The sequence below is a fragment of the Prionailurus viverrinus genome, chromosome D1 (genome assembly GCF_022837055.1).
Source record: "Prionailurus viverrinus isolate Anna chromosome D1, UM_Priviv_1.0, whole genome shotgun sequence".
NCBI classification, from domain to species: Eukaryota; Metazoa; Chordata; class Mammalia; order Carnivora; family Felidae; genus Prionailurus; species Prionailurus viverrinus.
This window is the reverse complement of record NC_062570.1, coordinates 20830303-20851729: the sequence shown is the minus strand read 5'-3', so window position 1 is coordinate 20851729 and position 21427 is coordinate 20830303. Positions and strand designations below refer to the sequence as shown.

Here is a 21427-nt window from a genome sequence, read left to right as displayed (position 1 = left end):
GGCTCCCTAGAACTGGGGCGGTGCACTAGGGTGGTTTGGAGCTGAAACCCCCGCCCGGCTCGAAAACCCCTGAAAGCCTCCCCAGTCGCCGGCGCTTGGCCCTTATTTCAGTCCGAAAGTCGCCCCCTTGGGGCAGTTCGTCCCAAAGGGTTTCCTCGAAAGTATCTGAGAGGGCGAGTTCTTGACCGAGGGAATCTCTCTGTTTAGCCCCGGAAGCCACCCGCCAGAGAAAAGATGCCTGCCTTCAACAGATTGTTTCCCCTGGCTTCCCTCGTGCTCATCTTCTGGGGTAAGTACCAGCACCCTGCCATGCGAGATGCAGATAACAGTAATAATGCCAACAATAATAACACTAATTGATGTCGTTTGTAACAAAAGGAGCCTTGGTTGGCTTCTCTCTATGCATGTCTGTCAGACATGGAGATCCATAAGGGTTACATGAGAGCTGGGATTTTGAGATTGGAAAAACACCTCACTCCCCTGCTGTTATATTCCAGAACCACCCTAGTGGGTTTTCCACCCCTCCTCCTGTTTCTGATTAATTCCAAAGTATTTTTTTTCCCTTTTCCTTTTGTTGAAAGGGAATGCAGTCACGTTCATTATGAAAAATCTCGGTTGCATTTACCTTTCATTTTTCAATGAAAAATCATTGGGTCTTCAAATTAATTCCCATGTATTTTTTTAAAAAGCTAAATGCATGCATTTTGAGAATGAAAACACGTTGTTGAGCCATTTATTTAATTTTAATAAGGAAAATAGGCTTCAGCCATTTGCAGCTACGTCTTTGATAAATAGGCACCAGGGCATTGCATCTTTCTTCTTTTTCATGAACATGTGAAGCTAAGGTGCTTTGGTGTTTGGGGAGCTATGTTTTTTGCTTTCAAAAACGAATAGGTTCTTGTTTGCTGTGAGGAAATAAGGTGACCTTCTCCCTCCAAATAAGGAAGACCTTCACTTGCAACACTAAAGCTAAACAGAGTGGTGTCAGAGTAGGGTACCTGCATGTGTGTAGAGAGAGTTAATGAGTCTACGTGATAACATCTGTATATGTGATTGAGAGAATGCTTTACTGTGTCGTTTATGCCTCAGTGTTTGAATGTGTGTTAGTGTATGTCTGAGCATGTTAGTATGGGCATCTGAATGGATTGGTGAAGACGTGTGTGTGTGTGTGTGTGTGTGTGTGTGTGTGTGTGTGCACGCGCGTGCGCGCACGTGTGTGTGATTGCTGTATAGTTCTAGGCATCTCTCTCTTGGTGACTCTGATTAGATCCTCAGGTCAAATACAGGTGCTGTTCAGTTGATATATTGCTTCACATGATTGTCTACATTTCTACTTTTTACATGGTTTTAACTTCCTCTATGCTAAAAGTCAATAACCAGGATAATTGTGCCCACTTGCTTTATTGAAACTAGGCGTGGGGGATTTATTCTCCCATGGTTGGCATGAAACTCATTCTCCCTGTGCAGTGGCAAATATGCTGATGGGAATTGCCTCTTTGCCTTAGTATCACTTTATTAAACCTCCAGGACTTATTGGCTGCCAGCATTATCGGGATTTTACATGTGACCAAAAGCAGAGCCAAGCTTCATGTTGAACAAAATGCCTGATGAGACAGTCTGGGAAGGACAAAGAGGGAGAGTAATGCCAGTCCCAAGGGCAGACTCATCACCATCCATCCCCAGTAGAGTGACTAGACCTGAAGATGAAGCAGACATAATGGGTTGCCAATGATCTCACCTACCTTGACGATTTAAGGCTAGGATTTCCTCAGGGGAGGCTAAGACTAGGGAAATGAGCCTTAGGAGAGGTTAGTCTGGCTGGAAAAGAAAGAGTATTGATAAATCAATGGAAGATAAAGTTGCAGAGAAGGACTGGGGTGAGATTCTACAGAGCTTTTCTTCCCAAACCTTAATTTAAATTTTTAGCATCCCTGCCTGAATTCCAGTGGAAGGGGTGAGGGTGGCACATGCTAAGCCCTTTTTAGGACTTATAAAGCCTGGCTTGGAGTCTTAGCTGTGCCATTAGCTTGCTATGTAACAACCTTAGAGTATCTGGTTCCTCACATGGAAGTTCGGAAGTTGGGGCAGATAACATCTAAGACTGAAAAGTAAGGAAATATTTACAAAATATTACTCAACTTGGTAGCATCTACCCCTCTCCTCACCTCCACTTTCCACCCCATCCCCAAAATAAAACCTTTGGAAGAAGCATGCACATCACACCCATCATTTGCTCATTCTCAGTTTCTTTGGCTCATGAAGCTTAAAAGCTGCAGAAGGAAAGAGGGATGGTTCAGGAAACCTGGTCATCAAATGTAAGAGAAGGGCCTCATTTCACAAATGCAATTTCATTTTATTTGAATGTAATTCTAGGATTGGAAACCACTTTGACTAGATGCATTCTCCCTTCCCAAGTTGCTTTATCACATGATGCAAATATAAATGGAAAGGATATTTTCCATTGTATTATTTTCTGCATATATTGAAAAAAAGTTCCCTTGTTTCCTTTAATAAAGTATATAATAATAATTTTAAAAAAACCTACACTTCCCTGGTGCTTTATGGTTTGCAAAGCACTTTTCAATCTGCTACTTCTTTTTGGTCACCATATCAATCCTTGGGGGTAGCTAGGGAAAGTAGTATTACTTCCAGTTTAGATGTGAGAAAATGAGCTCAGGGAGGGGGAAGGACTTCCCAGAGAGCTCTTGTCTCCTGATTTCAGTCTTCCAGTGCTTGTTCTAGCACTTCTAATGAACACATGTGCTGCTATGCAGGATTGCCAGATGGGCTCTGTCCTCACATCCCTCTTCAGAGCCACCACCCTCACACCCCTCCCGCCATGCCTTTCCTTTGCTCTCCCCGTCCAGGCCCTAGTGTCTTCTCTGCTCTTCCTCTCCGGGTCTACTCCCCCATATGTCTGCTCTGTTGGGGATGCTTTCCTCTCATCCCCCAGAAGCTCATCATGCACCCCATTCTTTTCAAGGCTCTGCTAAGTGACTGGCTAACCTGATAGACAAATCATTTCAGGTTGTTAATGCCTACAGATAACTTCATTTATTACCCCTTTTGGCAAATATTTACATTCTAATAAAAGCCTTCATTATCTTAGCACAAAGGAATGCATTCTAGAGCAAGCTCAGGAGGGGCAAGCTAGTAATGTCCAAAGAAGAAAAAGATTTGAGGGTATTAGAGGAGTTGGTTCAACACACATTACTCTCCACCTCATGATAGATTGATACTATTCCTTAGTTAAATATAACCATTAGTAATATATCTACCTAGTCTACCTTCTCATAAGTTTCCTCATTATTACTATAGAAATTGGAGAAGAGACCAGAAGTCAAATGATTTGGCCAAGATTATTCCAGGAGTTTATCATTTACAGTCAGCAATGTGGATTGAATATCTACCATATGTACGACCTTTTCTTGGATATCTAGAGGATTTCACAGAGAGGCAGTGGTGTACTAGAGACTCATGGGGTGGGGAAACAGATTTCACCTCTTGATGGAAGAAACAGCACGTCATATTGCAAAGGGCAAGCAAAGAGGCATGAGAGAATTTTGTGACCATTTTGCAATGTACTATCCAGGACTTCATAAGCAGAATTCTTATGCCTTGAAACTGGACTTTGGCCATGAGAAGGGAATCAGTAGTGCTTGTTCTCTGATGGTACACTGGATTGCTGTCATCTCAGGAGCAACTCAGGAAAAGGAGAGATTGCTGTGCAAGCCACAGCCATCCTCCTGATTGCATAGATTTTGCCCTCCCTCCTTTAACTATAAATGAACTAACTGTGCTCCTATTTAAGACCAATTCATCTACTTGCTCACTAAAGCACATCACCTGGCACGTATTCGAGGATGTTGGTCCAACAAATTGTTCTTTTTCAAAGCCCAGCAGCTCTGCTACCACCTTCATCCAAGCCAAACCACTGAGCCATCTCTCAATGTGATCAGTGTACCAGCCTCTTAACTATCCTGTTTGCTTCCACATTGTCCTTCGTCACCTCTTCCGTTTATTCTCAACACAGCCAGGTCATGTCAGTTTGTACCAATCGTGTTATTCTTCCACTCAGAACACTCCAATGGTCCCCATGTCACTCCAAGCAGAAGTCCAAGTTCTAATCAAGACCAGCCATGATCTGGCCCTGGCTTATGTCTCCTTTCTCACTTTGTTCCCTGGGCTTCATTGTGCTCTGCTTTCGACAGACACTCCCACCCTAGGACCCTTGAAATGCTATTTCCTCTGTTTGCACACTTCCATGGAGATATTCACATATCTCCTTTCTTGCCCTCATTTCTTTCCTTCAGCGCCTGCTCGATGTCACCGTCTCAGTGAGGCTGTCTTCGATGTTCCCATGTGCCTCTACTCTGTTTTACTTTTTCTCATTAGTACTTACTACAATGTCATGTTTCTTATTTTTATTACCCTCTTCTGGAATGCAGGCTCCATGAGAGCAGGAATGGTTTCTGTTTTGTCCCCTGTTGCATTGTCAGTGCCTAGAACAGTGCCTGGCATACAATAAGCACACGATATATTTGTTGAATAAGTGGGCAGATAAATGAAGGAGAAAACACATTAACAGGTGATATATGTCCAAAGCACATTCATATAGATCATTCCATAGAATTCCCATGATGACGCTATTAGATGTTATTTTCAGCATTCTGTTGATGAATAAACTGAGTCTCAGAGGTTAAAGAGTAGATACACACAGGCCTTCAGTTGCCAAATTCATTTTCTTCCTGCCTCTGTATTTGTAACTGTGCATTCCTTGGTACATCTTCCTATGCTACTTTTGAAGTCATCATCACTGAATTAACTTATCTTTACCATGTCTCATTAAATATGAATGTGCCTCAAAGCTGCCTGCCACACAGATTTCTCAGTGCACATTCTCTGCACCTGCATTCGTTCCCAAACTTTTGCACAGACCACACCTTCTTTTCTTTTTTTTTCAACCAGGCTTACAATTGAGACTTCAAACACATCACATATTGAAAGTGTTTCTGATCAGTTCTCTCTAGCTACAGATCCTCTCTCCATGAAAGTGATGGTCCATATACAGAAGCAGGAGACTCTTTTGCAGACTGCCTGATAAGACCAGCCCCAGCTAGCTTGAGAGTTTTAAAACCAATTAGTTTTATTTCCCCTTGATGTTTTAAACTCATCATAGTGCCACTTGTGTGTTTGTTTAAAAAATTTTTAATGTTTATTTATTTTTGAGAGAGAATGTATGAGCAGGAGAGGAGCAGAGAAAGAGGGAGACACAGACTCAGAAGCAGGCTCCAGGCTCTAAGTTGTCAGCTGTCAGCTGTCAGCTGGCTCTGAGCCAGACATGGGGCTCGAACTCACGGACGGTGAAATCACGACCTGAGCTGAAGTCAGACTGAGCTACCCAGGCACCCCAGCACACTAGTTTTTAAATATCAATGTGTATTGTTTCATTTTTTTTAGGAGTTTTTTTTTTTATTATTAATTCATGGGAAGGTGGCATTAGAAGGGGACTTAGAAGTCCTGATATAAGATCATCCCATTTTTGAATCTTCCATACAATAAACTCTTACCAAATAGTTTTTTGTATTTGTAATCAGCTTCAGCACCAGATAATTCTTTTTTTTTTTTTTTTTTTTAATGAGCCAAATTTACTTTCTTGTAACTTTTGGAATTAGACAGAATCGAATTTCTCTTCCACAGGCCTTCAAATACTTGAAGGCAGATAAGTTCTGTGTCCAAGCCAGACACCCCCAATTCTCCCATCTGTTTCTCCCCAGACGATGTCTCCAGACCGTTCTCCATCTTGCTCCTTGCTGGGCATGCACTCACTGAACTTCCTGTTGTCAAGTGTGACAGCTGAACTGATCAGAATGGTCCAGATTTGTTCTGCACGGTGCACAGGCACTGCCTCTCCCTCGTTGTGCACATCGTGCATCTGTTAATGCAGCCCACATTTGCACTCGCTTTGTTGGCGGCCTCATCCCACTTTTGACTCATCCTGAACATGCAGTCTGATGTACTCACCCTATTTTTATGGGTCACAAGTTTCTAGAGGGCAGAGACCATAAGTCCAGACCTCCATGTGGCAGGCAAGCTATCGCCCCAATCTGACCTCTCTCCAGATTTTTAACTTTGTCTCTCTCTACTCCTCTGCAAAAAGCATTGCTCTAGCCCAGTGGCCAGCTCACCGTCTTCCTCATCTGCTGTTCCAGCCTCCACCAGGCGTCGGAATTACCTACTTTTTAAAATAAAATTCAGATGCAATGATTATCTCTCCATGGCTTGCAAACATCTGACCCCTCGTGTTGTGAAGGCCACACAAAGGTCTTCACAACGTGGTCCCCGCTCCCTTTCTAGACCCCTGCCTCATCTTCCTTGTCTTCCTCTCTCCCCAGTCCAACCAGGAATAACTGGCCCTCCTCTGGGAACAGAACATGTCACCAGCATGGCACTCGCCATGGTCCCGTTTAATGATACTTAGAAGTATGCGTTCCCTGCTAGATTATAAATGCCTTCAGGGTGAGGTTGCTGTTTTATTCATCTTTGTGTCAGCCTCGCATCAGGCCTGGCACAGAGTAGATTTCAGTGAATGGTGGTTGAATGAAGGGTGCATGGATGGGTGGGTATGTGTGCCCGGGTTTCCCACCGAGATTCTAAGTCTTTGAGGGCAGGGCTCAGGGCTGCACCCCAGGAGGCTTTCAGTCAACTCAGAGTCATCTGTGGCTCCTGCAGCCCACGCCCTGCCTGTTCTGAGAGCGCATCCTGGGGGAGCCCAGGTGAAGACGTACACGCAATCTTCAGGTTTGTCTCATGATTCTTCCTTCTCTGTCTCTTCTCCCTCCCTCTTGTTCTCCAATGCCGCTCTCCTGGTGCCCTCCTCCCCAACACCTCCTGTCCCTTCCCTGTCACTGGGCCTCTCTCCAGTCAGTGTCTGCCTCCCTGTGTGTGTGGAAGTGCCCTCGGAGACGGAGGCCGTTCAGGGCAACCCCATGAAGCTGCGCTGCATCTCCTGCATGAAGAGAGAGGAGGTGGAGGCCACCACGGTGGTGGAGTGGTTCTACAGGCCCGAGGGCGGTAAAGATTTCCTTGTATGTCTGGCTGCTGACTCCGGCCTTTCTTTTGCTTGCCTCTGCTGTTATGTGCCTGGCTCCTGAGAGTCTGGGGAACGAGGCTCTGACAAACCCTGGCTCTTTCTTTTCAAAGCGTTGACAGCTCCCCAGCAGATAACTGACGGCCTTAGTGTAGCCCAGCCTCTGTGATGGGAAGGGCACTTGGCCAGCCGCAGGCATTCCTGGTTACCAGTGGAGGAAGGGGGAGAAGAGAGAAATAGCATGTAGAGCCTACAGTGTGCTAGCCACCCCACAAGGCACTTTGCAGGTGCTTTCACGGGCTCTTGTGCACCATCATGTTGGATGGATTAAATTAGTAGAAAGATGGAAATAACACTCAGCCTCATTCTATGGGAGAGCATAGGTTAGCTCATTTAAATCTCGCAATCCCAGTGAAAAAAGAATGGCAGGGATGACCCAGGCTGATGTTCAACTGGTATACCCAGTACAGCCGCATCTGTGAGTGAACTATTTGAATAGGTCTATAATGGGCACTCGCTGTGCTAAGCTTCCCAAGCGGCCTCACCATCATCGGTCCCACTGGGAACCTCCAGACCTCCCCCACGCAACTAAGGGATCATCCTGACGGAACCGGGAGCCTCCGGGACTCCGCTCTGTGCTGTGGCTGGTGTCAGCTCGGCCTGGTTCGTGCCACGGCCAGTACCGTTACATGCTTTGAATATCACCTTGGGGATGACCCTTATTCACACTTTCACGGACTCTGGAACCCACGCTGCCTGGGTTTGATTCTCCACTCTACAGCTTGTTAGTTCTGTGCCGTAAGACAACTGGCTTCACCTCTCTGTGCCTCCGTTTCCTCATCTCTAAAATGGGGGTGCAAACCATAGCTACCTCATAGAATTGTTACCTTCAAAGTTGTTAGCTTTCATTTTTAAGGCATTTAGAATAGCCCTGGAATATAGGAAGCATGATACAAGTGTTTGCTAGAGAAAAGGTATACGTACGTGAGGTACACGGAGGCCCAAAGAAGTTAATAAGAGACCTTAGATTCAAACCAGGTTGTCTGACAGCAGATACAAAGCCCTTTTTACTGAGCTATCTCACCTTCTTGAAGGTGAGTTTCTTCTGTACAAAGACTCAATGGAGACGATAGGAGGGTGAAATTGAGTGCTCCAATCAAGTGTTTATTCCAGAACTGGAACCAGTAAATTTCCCTGAAATCTCGGGCTTCCCTCAGAGTTGACTGTGACTGAGGCCGGTCCCCAGGGGACAGGAATCTGGATGTCTAGGCCTGATGCAAAGGCCCCCATTGGCCTCAGGCCTGGTTATGTGCCAGCCACCTACTCTGCTTCCGCGTCTGCCCAGAAGGAGTAGAAGCTGACTCAAAAGGAGGAAAAGAAACTTTAAAAATTGTAGTGGACAGACAAAGCAATGCTGTCTGCTAGAAATTCCTGTGAAAATGGAAATGTTCCATATTTGTGCTGTCCAATACAGTAGCCACTAGCCACGTGCAGCCACTGAACCCTTGAAATGTGGCTAGTGCAAATGAGGAAGTGAATTTTATATTTTCACTTCTAGTCATTTAATTTTTTTTTATTTTGTTAATGTTTATTTATTTTTGAGAGAGAGAGAGACAGACAGACAGACAGAGTGCAAGTGGGGGAGGGGCAGAGAGAGAGGGAGACACAGAATCCAAAGCAGGCTCCAGGCTCTGAGCTGTCAGCACAGAGCCCGATGCGGGGATCAAACTCACAAACCGTGAGATCGTGACCCAAGCTGAGGTCAGATGCCCAACCAAATGAGCCACCCAAGCACCCCATCTAGTCATTTAATTGTTAGTGTAAGTAGTCTCCATACGGCAAGTGGAGACTAGAATGGGCAGCACAGCTGTAGAGAATAAAAAGGTGTGTCAGAAGGTGGAAGTGCTTGAGAAAAGAAATTTCGAGACCACCTTTCAGTTATGATTCAGCCCAAAGTGAAAAACCTGAAGTGTGCATATCTTTTGGCAGCTCTCTGCTCAACCATGACCCTTTGGCATCCAGGGTCCCCTTCCTGTGGCCTGGCCCAGACTGACCACATCCCCTCAGTGGCAACCAGATCAGAGAGTCCAGTCTTGAGGCCAAGGCTTTACGATGTCTTCGTGACTCGTGAAGCTGCCACTCTTGGTCTCTATGCTCTGTTCTCCCACTGGCTGCCCTCGTGACACAGCTTACTCTCTTGCTCTGTCTGTCTCCTTCCAATTCTTTCTTTCAGTTTCCCCCTCCTGGTCTATCTGCTTTACTCACCTTCTTTTGTTCTCTTTCTCTGTACCTCTTTTTTTCTGCCAGCCTTCTTCCTGTCTACTCCTGTCTGCGTCTTCCTTTGCTGTGTCTATACACCCTGATACCTGTTTACCTTCGCTCATCTTTCCCTGCCTCTCTCTCTCTCTTCCTTGCCCTCCCCTGAGCCTCCTCATCACATGCCCAAACTTGGGATCTCCTTGTAACGTTGTCTGCTCCCTCCCCTGTCCATGCACGACTCTGCTCCTTTTCTCTGCCCTGTTCCCATCCCGGCCCCCCTACCCTGTTTTCTCTCCTGGCCCTACTCTCTTCTGCTTCTCTACCTGCAGATCTATGAGTATCGAAATGGCCAGCAGGAGGTGGAGAGCCCCTTCCAGGGGCGCCTGCAGTGGAATGGGAGCAAGGACTTGCAGGATGTGTCCATCACCGTGCTGAACGTCACCCTGAATGACTCTGGCCTCTATACCTGCAACGTGTCCCGGGAGTTCGCCTTTGAGGCACATCGCCCCTTTGTGAAGACTACACGGCTGATCCCCCTCCGAGTCACCGAAGAGGGTGAGGCTGGGGGGGAGGGTCGCGGGGGTGCCCTCCTCTTAGGGGAGGGAGGACAGTGGGTTTCCACACAAATGAGACCTCTGCAGAGTGCAAAGCCCATATATCTGGAGGGGTGACATCTAAAAATGTCACCATTGATTTAACTTCCTTGAGTGGCCAGCTTCCTGCAAACTGCCTGACAGCTTGCCTATCTGTGCCTTTCCTCAAAGCAGAAAGGCTCAGAGATGACGGGAGAAATACCTGTTCCCTGATCCCCTGACTTCTCATCCTTAGAGAAAGAAGTCAGCTTCCATGAAGCCTAAAACTGTCAACTCAGCTACACCTTCTTCTCTGATCTGTGTTGAATCCCTGACTCAATGGGCACAGGGAAATCTCATGAGCTTATCTAGAAGTCTTCTAACCCTCCTGTGTGGAAGCCATACATACCTCTGAACCAGTGGTGCTCAAATTTCAGCAAGCCTCAAAATCCTCTGCAGGACTTAAAATGCAGACTTCCTGCTTCTGTGGATAGAGTCTGAGAGTTTACATGTCTAACAAATTGCCTGGAGATGCCCATGCTGCCTGGGACCGCACTTTGAGAACCACTGCTCTAAATCAAGTCTTCTGTCTTCCCCAAAATGACCACACAAGCAATCCCTTTCCCATCCCCTGGCATCTATCAGTGCAAAACCTCATCCTCAACTGGAAGAAAAAAACTTTCTAGTCTTTAGCTTAAAATCTTCAGATTTCCCACAGCCAATTTCTTATGAGGGTGGGAGGTGGGGGGATCCTTCCATCAACCCAATTCAAATGTTTCTGTTTTAATCCAGTCCAGAATCTTGACGGTAAAGTTAGAATGCGCTCACACACTGCTCTGTTCTGGTTTCAAGGGACTCAGAAAACTGTGGTTTCCAGCCGCTTGCAAACACTCCCTCATGTGTCAAAAGACCGATATATGCATCTCCTTTTGTGTCTTCTCATCCAGGCTACGTGATGGCTCCGTTTTTCTTAGCCTGTTCCCAGGCAATCTATTTCCAGCATACTCTTAGCATTATCACTGCCCCAAGAGGCAGGATGGTGAGCAGGTAAAAGGTGTGGGGCATGAAATAAGAAGTCAAATTCATGATAGCATTCTTCCTAGGATTCCCAAGAATCCCGACTTCCAGGCCACAAATTTCCTCATTTTTTTTCCTCCTGTTACTGTGATAGAATTCATGAAGCAAACTTGAGAGTGCACGGCAGGGCAAGAGATGTCATGATTTTGTCCTGATGTGGACAACATGACTAAAACGAAAGGTAGGTCAATTTTTTTGAACGTGCAGAAGCACTCTCAGACCACTGGCATTTAGACCTGATAAGCCATTCTCCCTCTCTGAACCCATCACCTCTTGTGTACAGCGCGTGCGTTGGGCTAGAAGCTCTCTAAGGTATTTTTCTGTTTCGAAGTTCCATTATCCCTTCTGTTTACACACCTCTCCTCCCCGGGGAAAAGAGGCTGGCGCCCTCTACTGGTCACTGCCGGAACTGTTGGCTGGTGACGCCGATACTAGGAAGGCGCCGCCGGTCTCTCTCAGGCTCTTGCCTCCAGAGTCCCTGGCGCAGCCCGTGGCAAGTGTGGCAAAGCTGAACCTGTCCGCCTCCGGGGCACCAGAGCCAGGCTTGGGTAAGAATAGAAGGAAGACGAGTTTGTTATCAGAACCACAAAGCCTCTTGGGATGTTAGGGCTGGAAGGAAGCTTGGCTCTCATTTCCTGCAGAGGTTCTGAACAAAGAGCAGGCAGGCCTCAGAATTGCCCAGGGGGCTTTCCTCGCGTGTAGCAGTCTCCCTACCGCTCTTATGAGCATGAGCTCTGTGGCCTGGAGTGAGGTCTCGCGTATGTAAGTAGAAATGACTCCCCAGGTGATTGATTGGAGGGTGCAGCTCTGGTGCCCCTCATTTTGCGGCGGGGAGATCGGTGAGGCGCTTGCCCAGAGATAGGAAGCAAGTTAGCGCCAGACGCGGGCCTACGGACCAGATCTTTTGGCTACCGGGCTAGCTCTATTTCCAGTACATCTTTCCCTTCGACCACCATCCCTCTTTCTGCTACTCCTTCTTTCTTTTCATATCTTTTCCTTTCTCCGCCCCCCTTCTTTTCCCTCCCCTTTTTTCCTTCCTTCTTTTCTTCCTCTCTTTCTTTCTCTCTTTTCCTCTGTGACCCGTGGCAGCCTCTGAGAATACCCACCCCTCCCCGCAGCCAAGATCTGCTTTCATAAGGCTCAGAGCGACAGGCGCCACCACAGCGCAACGTGCTACATCTCCTCCAGTCCTGTGGTCCCACAGAATCTCCCTAGTTCTTGGCTCAAGCTGAACGTATCCTGTCCTAAGCTCTGACCTCCTGGCTCTAAGACAGAAATCTGAGATCTAGAAGTGACTAAAAATACTGAGCATGGATAGCTTCCTGTGTTCCTACTTCTGGGCTATTGCATTTAAAAAGAGCGTGCTTTAAGCCAAGAACGTCACAAATCAGGTATTACCAAGCCCACAAAAAAGATATTTTATGTGCATGGCGTTCTTCTGTGCCGCACGCTATATTTATGACCTCCAGCTCCAGTCAGGAAACCTGGATGATCGTGGAAGCTTTGGATTGCTTCTCTGAGCTGAAGGTCATGGCTATGGCTATTCTGTGCTTTTAAGGAGTGAGGCCTGATGGATGACTGGGGCCTATGAATAACCAAGGACCATGAATCTAATTTGCTGGAGGAGTTAGCAACAGGAAATGTGGCTACAAACTTCTTTCCCACTAGAAAGGACGATGTGGACCAGGACCTTTGCCTTATATCATCTTTTAATTGTCATTCTGGTTGGCTGTGAAACAAAGATCAATATTTATTTGCATTCATTCACTCAACAAATACTTATTGAGTACTGCAAATATTCCAGGATTAGACAACAGGCTGATAATGTAGAAATAAGTGAAATATGTTCTTAATAAGCACACCGTCAGTGGAGAAGAGAGAGAAACACATCACAGCACAACCCGAGAGGTATTACAATGGGCGGATGAGAAAAGTGCACAGAGGAGTACATGAATAGCTCTGCACGAGAGGCCAAAGAAGGTTCCACAGAGGAAGGGACTTCGGTGGAGTCTGGAAGAATGGTCGGGACACTGAAAAGCAGGAGGGGATGTTGGGACAGAGGTAGCTGAGGGGGTGTGCAATACAATTGAGGAAGAGGAAAGGGGATGAATAAACGTCTACAGATCCCCAAAGAGCCCACCGTGTAAATGAGAAGTGAAGTTTTGCTGGTCCACTGAATGGAAATGAGGAGAAAAGGGCTGGGTTGTGAATCTTGCTTGCCACATTCGTGGTTTGGTCTTTATCCTGAGGGCGGGATGGAACGCGGAAAGGTTTAAAGCGTGAAAATAGCAGGGTCAGATTTGTGTTTCAGAAAGCCTGGGTAATATGTGGAAGGCTCCAATACTCATTTCTGTTTGGGTTTGGGATGGCCTGGAAGGAAGGTGAACCGGGAAGGACCCTGTTTCCAGTCCAGACTTGTAGAGGCTACGCCCAGATCACTGGGTGGGCTGACCGCACTGGCCCCTTACATGTTTCCCATGCTGACTCGCTCTGCCACTCTATGCTCAGTGGTTGAACCAGACCTGTCCCTCACATGTGTGTAGACTTTCACATCTCACCGGATATTCCTGAATACACTAGGTAAGGGTGTGAACTATCACCCTTACCTTACAAGTTAAGAGAGTTTCCAATAAGGGAAGTGACTGTCCACACAAAATTGGGACCCGGTTCTTCCATCTCACCCCATTCCAGGATTCCTTCCACGGCTCCCTTTTTCCCTCCACTCCTCATTCTTTCTCACCCCATCCCCGCCCCCACTCCCACTCCTGAAAAAAGTCAGCGAGGAAGCTGACAGACAGGAGAGTCAGAGTCACTGAATCTCTTTGACGCCTTCTCAAGTTCCTTAGAGTCAGGGCTAATTTAAGCCGTACTTAAAAAAAAAAAAAAAAAAGGTCTCATATATCTCCAACCCAATGACAGTTCTGGGTTTGTCGCACATGCACGTTCTGAGCCTCACTGTCCCCCTTGCAGCTGGAGAGGACTTCACCTCTGTGGTCTCAGAGATCATGATGTACATCCTCCTGGTCTTCCTCACCTTGTGGCTGCTCGTTGAAATGATCTATTGCTACAGGAAGGTCTCAAAGGCCGAAGAGGCAGCTCAAGAAAACGCGTAAGTTCCAAGATGCCAAAGTGATGGTAGCTAGCACCTTCAGAGTGTTCGCCCTCACGGACGAGGTGCTAAGCAACTGACACACTCCTCCACTTGCCTCACAACCACCTTTGAGGTAGGCAGCATTCATATACCCATTTTATGGATAAGAAAACCAAACCTGGGAGAGTGTGCCCGGGACCATGATAAGAGGCAAAGCAAGGTCTGGATTCATGCCTGCTAACTCTTACCCTGTACTCTTAACCACTGATGGAAAGCCCATAGCTACCATCACAATCCCATGAAATTAGCATTATTATGACCATTTTATGAAGCAGGCTTACAGAGGGTTGTGTGGCTTGCTGAGGCCATGCGGACGATGAAAGGAGAGGCTGGGATTTACCTCTCTGTTCCGAAAGTCCGTGCCCTCTCTGTCGCACTCAGCTGTTTGTTGTACACTGTGGAGCTCATCAGGCCATCTGGGCCCTGCCTTTTATCAGCTAAGGAGCTCCGAGCCACATGTTCTTGCCCCTGGAGCCTGGCAGCAATTGGATACGCGGAGTAGAGGCTCTCATCCTCCAATGTCCAGACTGCACCTTGGCCATTTTCACCAAGGCCCTAGTCACTCGGGAGTGAGCACATCTGAGAAAAAGATGGGGTCTGAGGGCTCAGGGGGCCCCTCTGGCCTGTTATTTGGGGAGAAGAAAAAACAGAACTCTCATAGATTTACAAGACTGGCAACATGGATGAGGGGATAACCTAAAAGCTGTAGACTATTATCACCTAAAAATGTTTGATATTTTGCATGATATCTATGATCCCAGGCAAGTAAAAATTACAACTGATACAAGGATAGAAAGTATTGATATACAAGGGAGGTTGTCATTCCTGGAGGAACCTAGGGTGCTTGGGTTTTAGTGCTTGGCTTCCTAGTGCCCACACTTGGACAGGAAGTGTCTACAATGGGGCCTGCACAGAAAACAGAGTCATATACCCATTTTATGGATGAGAAAACTGAACCTGGGAGAGTGTGCCCGGGACCATGTGGCCCGAGGCCCCCAGCAGAGCCCGGATCCTCAAAGAGCTACAACACATGCAAAGGACAGATCAGAAAATCAGTCCACCCGTCTGGGGCAAAGCCAAGAAAACATATCCATCTTGGCCTGACTCCCAAGTAGAAACCTAAAAGATTCTTGAGAATTAGTAACCGCAAGCCCACTCTCACAATGTTTGGGATTTAAATTTTCTACTACTTACATGATCCAGAAAGCTTCAAGCTGAGAAAGTCAATTAAAAGATTAATCCTCAGACAGCGATCACCACGTAGAAGCAAATGAAAAACCATTCTGAAGGGACCTACCCCACAGCTGAGGCTTAACAGGATTCCCTACATAAAGCATTGCTGAATCTGATTTCACAATCTGATCCAAAGCTAAAAGACACAGCAGCAAACAATCCAGCACAAGCAAGAGAAGTAACAAAAGGCAAGATTACATCCCAGAAACTCCAGACACAAAAAGGACCTGGTAGAAGTTAGAAAATAAGTTTATTTAAAAGAGTGAAAGCAAGGGGCACCTGGGTGGTTCAGTTGGTTAAGTATCTGACGTTGGCTGAGGTCATGATCTCACAGTCCATGAGCTCGAGCTCCACACTGGGCTCTGCGTTGACAGCTCGGAGCCTAGAGCCTGCTTTGGATTCTGTGTCTCCCTCTCTCTCCACTCTCCCCCACTCACGCTCTGCACTCTCTCTCTTTCTCTCTCAAAAATAAATAAACATTTAAAAAAAAATTTTTTAAAAGAGTGAAAGCAATTAAAAGAGGAACCAAAAGCCCAAGAATAGAATAAGTTGCGAAGAAAAAAGAACAGGCAGATTTTAAATAGGAAGCTTAAAATCTGGACATGAAAAATAAAGTCAATAAATTTTAAAACTTGATGGATTGGTTCACCAGAACAGTAGATAACAGACACGCTGGAAACAAATGTAAGGAAGTTATAGAGAATGAAGCACAGAGATATAAAAGGCTGGAATATCAGACTGAAACATGAAGAAAGAAAATGAGAATATCTCTTAGAATAGAACAGAGAAGGGGGAGAGGAGCCAAGATGGCGGAACAGCATGGAAGTTTTTTGTGTGCCTCACGTCCCTGAGATACAGCCAGACCAACACTAACCCATCCTGCACACCTAGAAAACTGATCTGAGGATTAACACAACAGTTTGCACAACCTGAACCACAGAATTCAGCAGGTACCCGGCGCGGAGAGGTGAACTGGGGGAGACAGAAGCCACGGAGGGCAGGGGGCCGCTTTTGCATGCGGAGGGAGGACGGAGGCGAGGCAGGGCGGGGAGAATACGGGAAAAGCATCCCCCCCGCCCAAAAGCAGCTGGAGAGAAAACGGAAGAGTGGAAACAGCCGCAGAGACTGAACTAAAAAGGGAGAAAGGAGAAAGGAGAGGGTTTAAATTCCGTTAAGACTGTAAACAGGGGAGCGCAGAGGCTGAAACTCCGCAGCTCCATACCTGGCGGTGCTCTGGTGAGAAGGGTAAATCCCCAGGAGCAGAGTGGAGTCCGGGGTTCTTCAGGCCACACGGGGAGAGGCAGTTCACCTGCTGGGAGGACACCTGGTAGAGGCTATGTGGGTCCCCCAAAGGCAAGGCCCCAGCGGAGCCGGGAGAACAACCACATTCGCTGGCGCTGGAACAACATCGTTGGGGGTGAAGCCTGGTGCCAGGTGTGTGTTGTGATTTTCCACAGTCCCTGAAACACTGCTGCTACACTATCTCGCGAAGTTTTTCTGGGGCGGGCTGGTCCCCGGCCGCAGTCTCGGCGTCAGCAGCAGCACGGTCCCACAAATGTTCCTGGGTGCGGCCGGCACCTGGCCATTGCTCAGTGAGACCCTCTGCAGAACGGGCCAAAGCCGCAGTCCCTCAGAAGTAAGGAGTCGGGAAACACAGCTGCATCTGAGGCAAAACTCAGGAGGGTGGTGCTGCCTGGGGCTTGGGTGTGCGATTGCTGATCGGGGAGAACAGAATTCAGATACTAGAGACCGGGTGTCTGGGTGACGCCATGGCATCGCTCCTGCGCATGCGCATACGCACCTACAAGCGTCACAACGATTGCCCCAGTAAGCTAAGCAGCGCCATCTAGTGGAGAACGGAGCCATTACACTAAGCCCCGCCCACTGGGCCAACCTCTAGCTTCAGGAACACAAATCTCTCCGCCTGCTTAGTTTATGGACTATAAAGGGCTTCATAGTTTGACTTCTAAGGGAAAACGAAGTAATTTCAGTCGTATTTTTGTTCGACTGACTGTTCACCAGTGCATCTATTCAGTTTTCTTTTTTTTTCTTTTTCGTTTCTTTTCTTTTTCTTGAATACAGAAAGAAAAAAAATTCATCTTTATTTTCAATTTTTATTAAAAACATGTTTCAATTTTTTTCTACTATATTTTTTACTTTTTTTTTGGTGTGAAAAAGATGATTTTATTAAAGCATGGGAACAGGACCCATGGGCAGGAAGAGCTGCCTATATTTTTTACTTTTGTGTAAATTTTTTCAAATTCTATTTTACTTCCATCATTTCATTTTAGTCTACTTCAGTGTATTCATTTTTTCAAATTTTCAAACGATTTCCTTTTTTTTTTTCTTTCCCCTTTTTTCTCTAATCTGTCACGCCCCTTTCAACACCCAGACCAAAACACACCTAGGATCTAGATCTAGCATCATTTACTCGATTTTGCGTGTGTGTTTGTTTTTAATTTTTTAATTTTTTTAATTTTAATTTTTTTACCTCATTAATTCCTTTTCTCCCTTCAAAATGATGAAATGAAGGAATTCACCCCAAAAGAAAGAGCAGGAAGAAACAACAGCCAGGGAATTAACCAACGCAGATACAAGCAAGATGTCTGAACCAGAATTTAGAATCAGGATAATAAGAATACTAGCGAGAGTCGAAAATAGATTAGAATCCCTTTCTGCTGAGATAAAAGAAGGAAAAGCTAGTCAGGATGAAATAAAAAATGTTATAACTGAGCTGCAGTTGTGAATGGAGGCCACGGCAGCAAGAATGGATGAGGCAGAACAGAGAATCACCAATATAGAGGACAAACTTATGGAGAATAATGAAGCAGAAAAAAGGAGGGAGATTAAGGCAAAAGAGCACGATTTAAGAATTAGAGAAATCAGTGACTCACTAAAAAGGAACATCATCAAAGTCATAGAGGTCCCAGAAGAGGAAGAGAGAGAAATAGGGGTAGAAGGATTATGTGAGCAAATCATAGAGAAAAACTTTCCTAACCTGGGGAAAGACACAGACATCAAAATCCAGGAAGCACAGAAGACTCCCATTAGATTCAACAAAAAACAACCATCAACAAGACATATCATAGTCAAATTCACAAAATATTCAGGCAAGGAGAGAATCATGAAAGCAGCAAGGGAAAAAAAGTCCTTAACCTACAAAGGAAGACAGATCAGGTTTGCAGCAGACCTATCCACAGAAACTTGGCAGGCCAGAAAGGAGTAGCAGGATATATTCCATGTGCTGAATCAGAAAAATATGCAGCCAAGAATTCTTTATCTAGCAAGGCCGTCATTCAAAATAGAAGGAGAGGTAAAATGTTTCCCAGACAAACAAAAATTAAAGGAGTTTGTGATCACTAAACCAGCCCTGCAAGAAATTAAAAAAAAATTTTTTTTTAACATTTATTCATTTTTGAAAGGCAGAGAGAGACAGAGTGTGAATGGGGGAGGGGCAGAGAGAGGGGGAGACACAGAATTCTAAGCAGGCTCCAGGCTCTGAACTATCAGCACAGAGCCCGATGCGGGGGCTTCATCTCATGGACTGCAAGATCATGACCTGAGTCGAAGTCAGCCGCCTAACTGGCTGAGCCACCCAGGTGCCACCCAGGTGCCCCATCTACAAGAAATTTTAAGGGGAACTCTCTGAGGGGAGAAAAGATGAAAAAAATAATAATAATAAAGACCAAAAGCAACAAAGACTAGAAAGGACCAGCGAACACCACCAGAAACTCCAACTCTACAAGCAACATAATGGCAATAAATTCATATCTTTCAGTACTCACTCTAAACATCAATGAGTCCATGCTCCAATCAAAAGACCTAGGTAACAGAATGGATAAGAAAACAAGATCTATCTATATGCTGTTTGTAAGAGACCCACTTCAGACCTAATGACACCTTCAGATTGAAAGTAAGGGGATGGAGAACCATCTATCATGCTAACGGTCAACAAAAGAAAGCCAGAGTAGCCATACTTACATCGGGCAATCTAGACTTTAAAATAAGGACTGTATCAAGAGATGAAGAAGGGCATTATATCATTATGATAATTAATTATAATTTATATTATTGTTAATTATCATAATTAAGAATTATGATAATTATATCATAATTAAAGGGTCTATCCACCAAGAAGACCTAACAATTGTTAACATTTATGCGCCAAATGTGGAAACACCCAAATATATAAATCAATTAATCACAAACATAAAGAAACTCATTGATAGTAATACCATAATAGTAGGGGACTTCAATACCCCACTCACAGCAGTAGACAGATCCTCTAATCAAAAAATCAACAAAGAAACAATGGCTTTGAATGACACACTGGACCAGATGGATTTAACAGATATATTCAGAACATTTCATCCTAAAGCGGCAGAATATACATTCTTCTCCAGTGCACATGGAGCGTTCTCCAGAACAGACCACATACTGGGTCTCAACAGCCCTTAACAAGTACAGAAAGACTGAGATCATACCATGCATATTTTCAGACCACAATGCTATGAAACTCGAAATCAACCACAAGAAAAAACTTGGAAAGGTAAGAAACACTTGGAGACTAAAGAACATCCTACTAAAGAATGAATGGGCTAACCAAGAAGTTAAAGAGGAAATTAAAAAGTTCATGAAACCAATGAAAATGATAACACCACAACCCAAAACCTCTGGGACGCAGCAAAGGCAGTCATAAGAGGAAAGTATATAGCAATCCAGGCCTTCCTAAAGAAGGAAGAAAGATCTCAGATATACAACCTAAACTTACACCTTAAAGAGCTGGAAAAAGAACAGCAAATAAAACCCCAAAACAGCAGAAGGCAGGAAATAATAAAGATCAGAGCAGAAATTAATGCTATCGAAACCAAAAAAACAGTAGAACAGATCAATGAAACCAGAAGCTGGTTCTTTGAAAGAATTAACAAAATTGATAAACCATTAGCCAATTTGATCAAAAAGAAAAGGGAAAGGGCCCAAATAAATAAAATCAAGAATGAAAGAGGAGATTGGGGTGCCTGGGTGTCTCAGTTGGTTGAGCGTCCGACTTTGGCTCAGGTCATGATCTTGCGGTCCATCCGTGAGTTCAAGCCCCGCGTTGGGCTCTGTGCTGACAGCTCAGAGCCTGGAGTCTGCTTCACATTCTGTGTCTCCCTCACTCTCTGCCCCTCCCCCACTCATGCTCTGTCTCTCTCTCTCAAAAATGAATAAACATTAAAAGAAAAAAAAAGAGTGAAAGAGGAGAGATTGCAACCAACACAGCAGAAATAAAAATAATAAGAGAATATTATGAGCAATTATATGCCAATAAAATGGGCAATATGGAAGAAATGGACAAACTCCTAGAAACATATACACTACCAAAACTGAAACAGGAAGAAATAGAAAATTTGAACAGACCCATAACCAGTAAGGAAATTGAATTAGTAATCAAAAATCTCCCAAAAAAGAAGAGTCCAGGGCCAGATGACTTTCCAGGGGAATTCTACCAAACATTTAAGGAAGAGTTAACACCCATTCTCTTGAAGCTGTTCCAAAAAATAGAAATGGAAGGAAAACTTCCAAACTCTTTCTATGAAGCCAGCATTAACTTGATTCCAAAACCAGAGACCCCGCTAAAAGGGTGAACTATAGACCAATTTCCCTGATGAACATGGATGCAAAAATCCTCAACAAGATATTCGCCAACCAGATCCACCAATACATTAAAAAAATTATTCACCACATCCAAGTGGGTTTTATACCTGGGATGCAGGGCTGGTTCAATATCCACAAAACAATCAATGTGATTCATCACATCAATAAAAGAAAGGACAAGAACCATATGATCCTCTCAATAGATGCAGAGAAAGAATTTGACAAAATACAGCATCCTTTCTTGATAAAAACCCTCAAGAAAGTAGGGATAGAAGGATCATACCTCAAGATCATAAAAACCATATAAGAAAGACTCAACGCTAATGTCATCCTCAATGGGGAAAAACTGAGAGCTTTCCCCTTAAGGTCAGGAACAAGACAGGGATGTCCACTCTTGTCCCTGTTCTT

The 21427-nt window shown here is 45.2% G+C and overlaps 1 protein-coding gene across 2 annotated transcripts in view; it reads left to right on the top strand.

Annotated features, from left to right (window-relative positions):
- The first annotated feature begins 234 nt into the window (after positions 1-234).
- Positions 235-21427, top strand: part of SCN3B (sodium voltage-gated channel beta subunit 3) — a 30255-nt gene continuing 9062 nt past the window's right edge. For both annotated transcript variants that reach the window (XM_047824293.1, XM_047824292.1), the window contains exons 1-4: positions 235-289; positions 6925-7088; positions 9679-9904; positions 13969-14107. In XM_047824293.1, the coding sequence (XP_047680249.1) occupies positions 235-289; positions 6925-7088; positions 9679-9904; positions 13969-14107 (584 nt within the window). The remainder of the gene's footprint in view (positions 290-6924; positions 7089-9678; positions 9905-13968; positions 14108-21427) is intronic.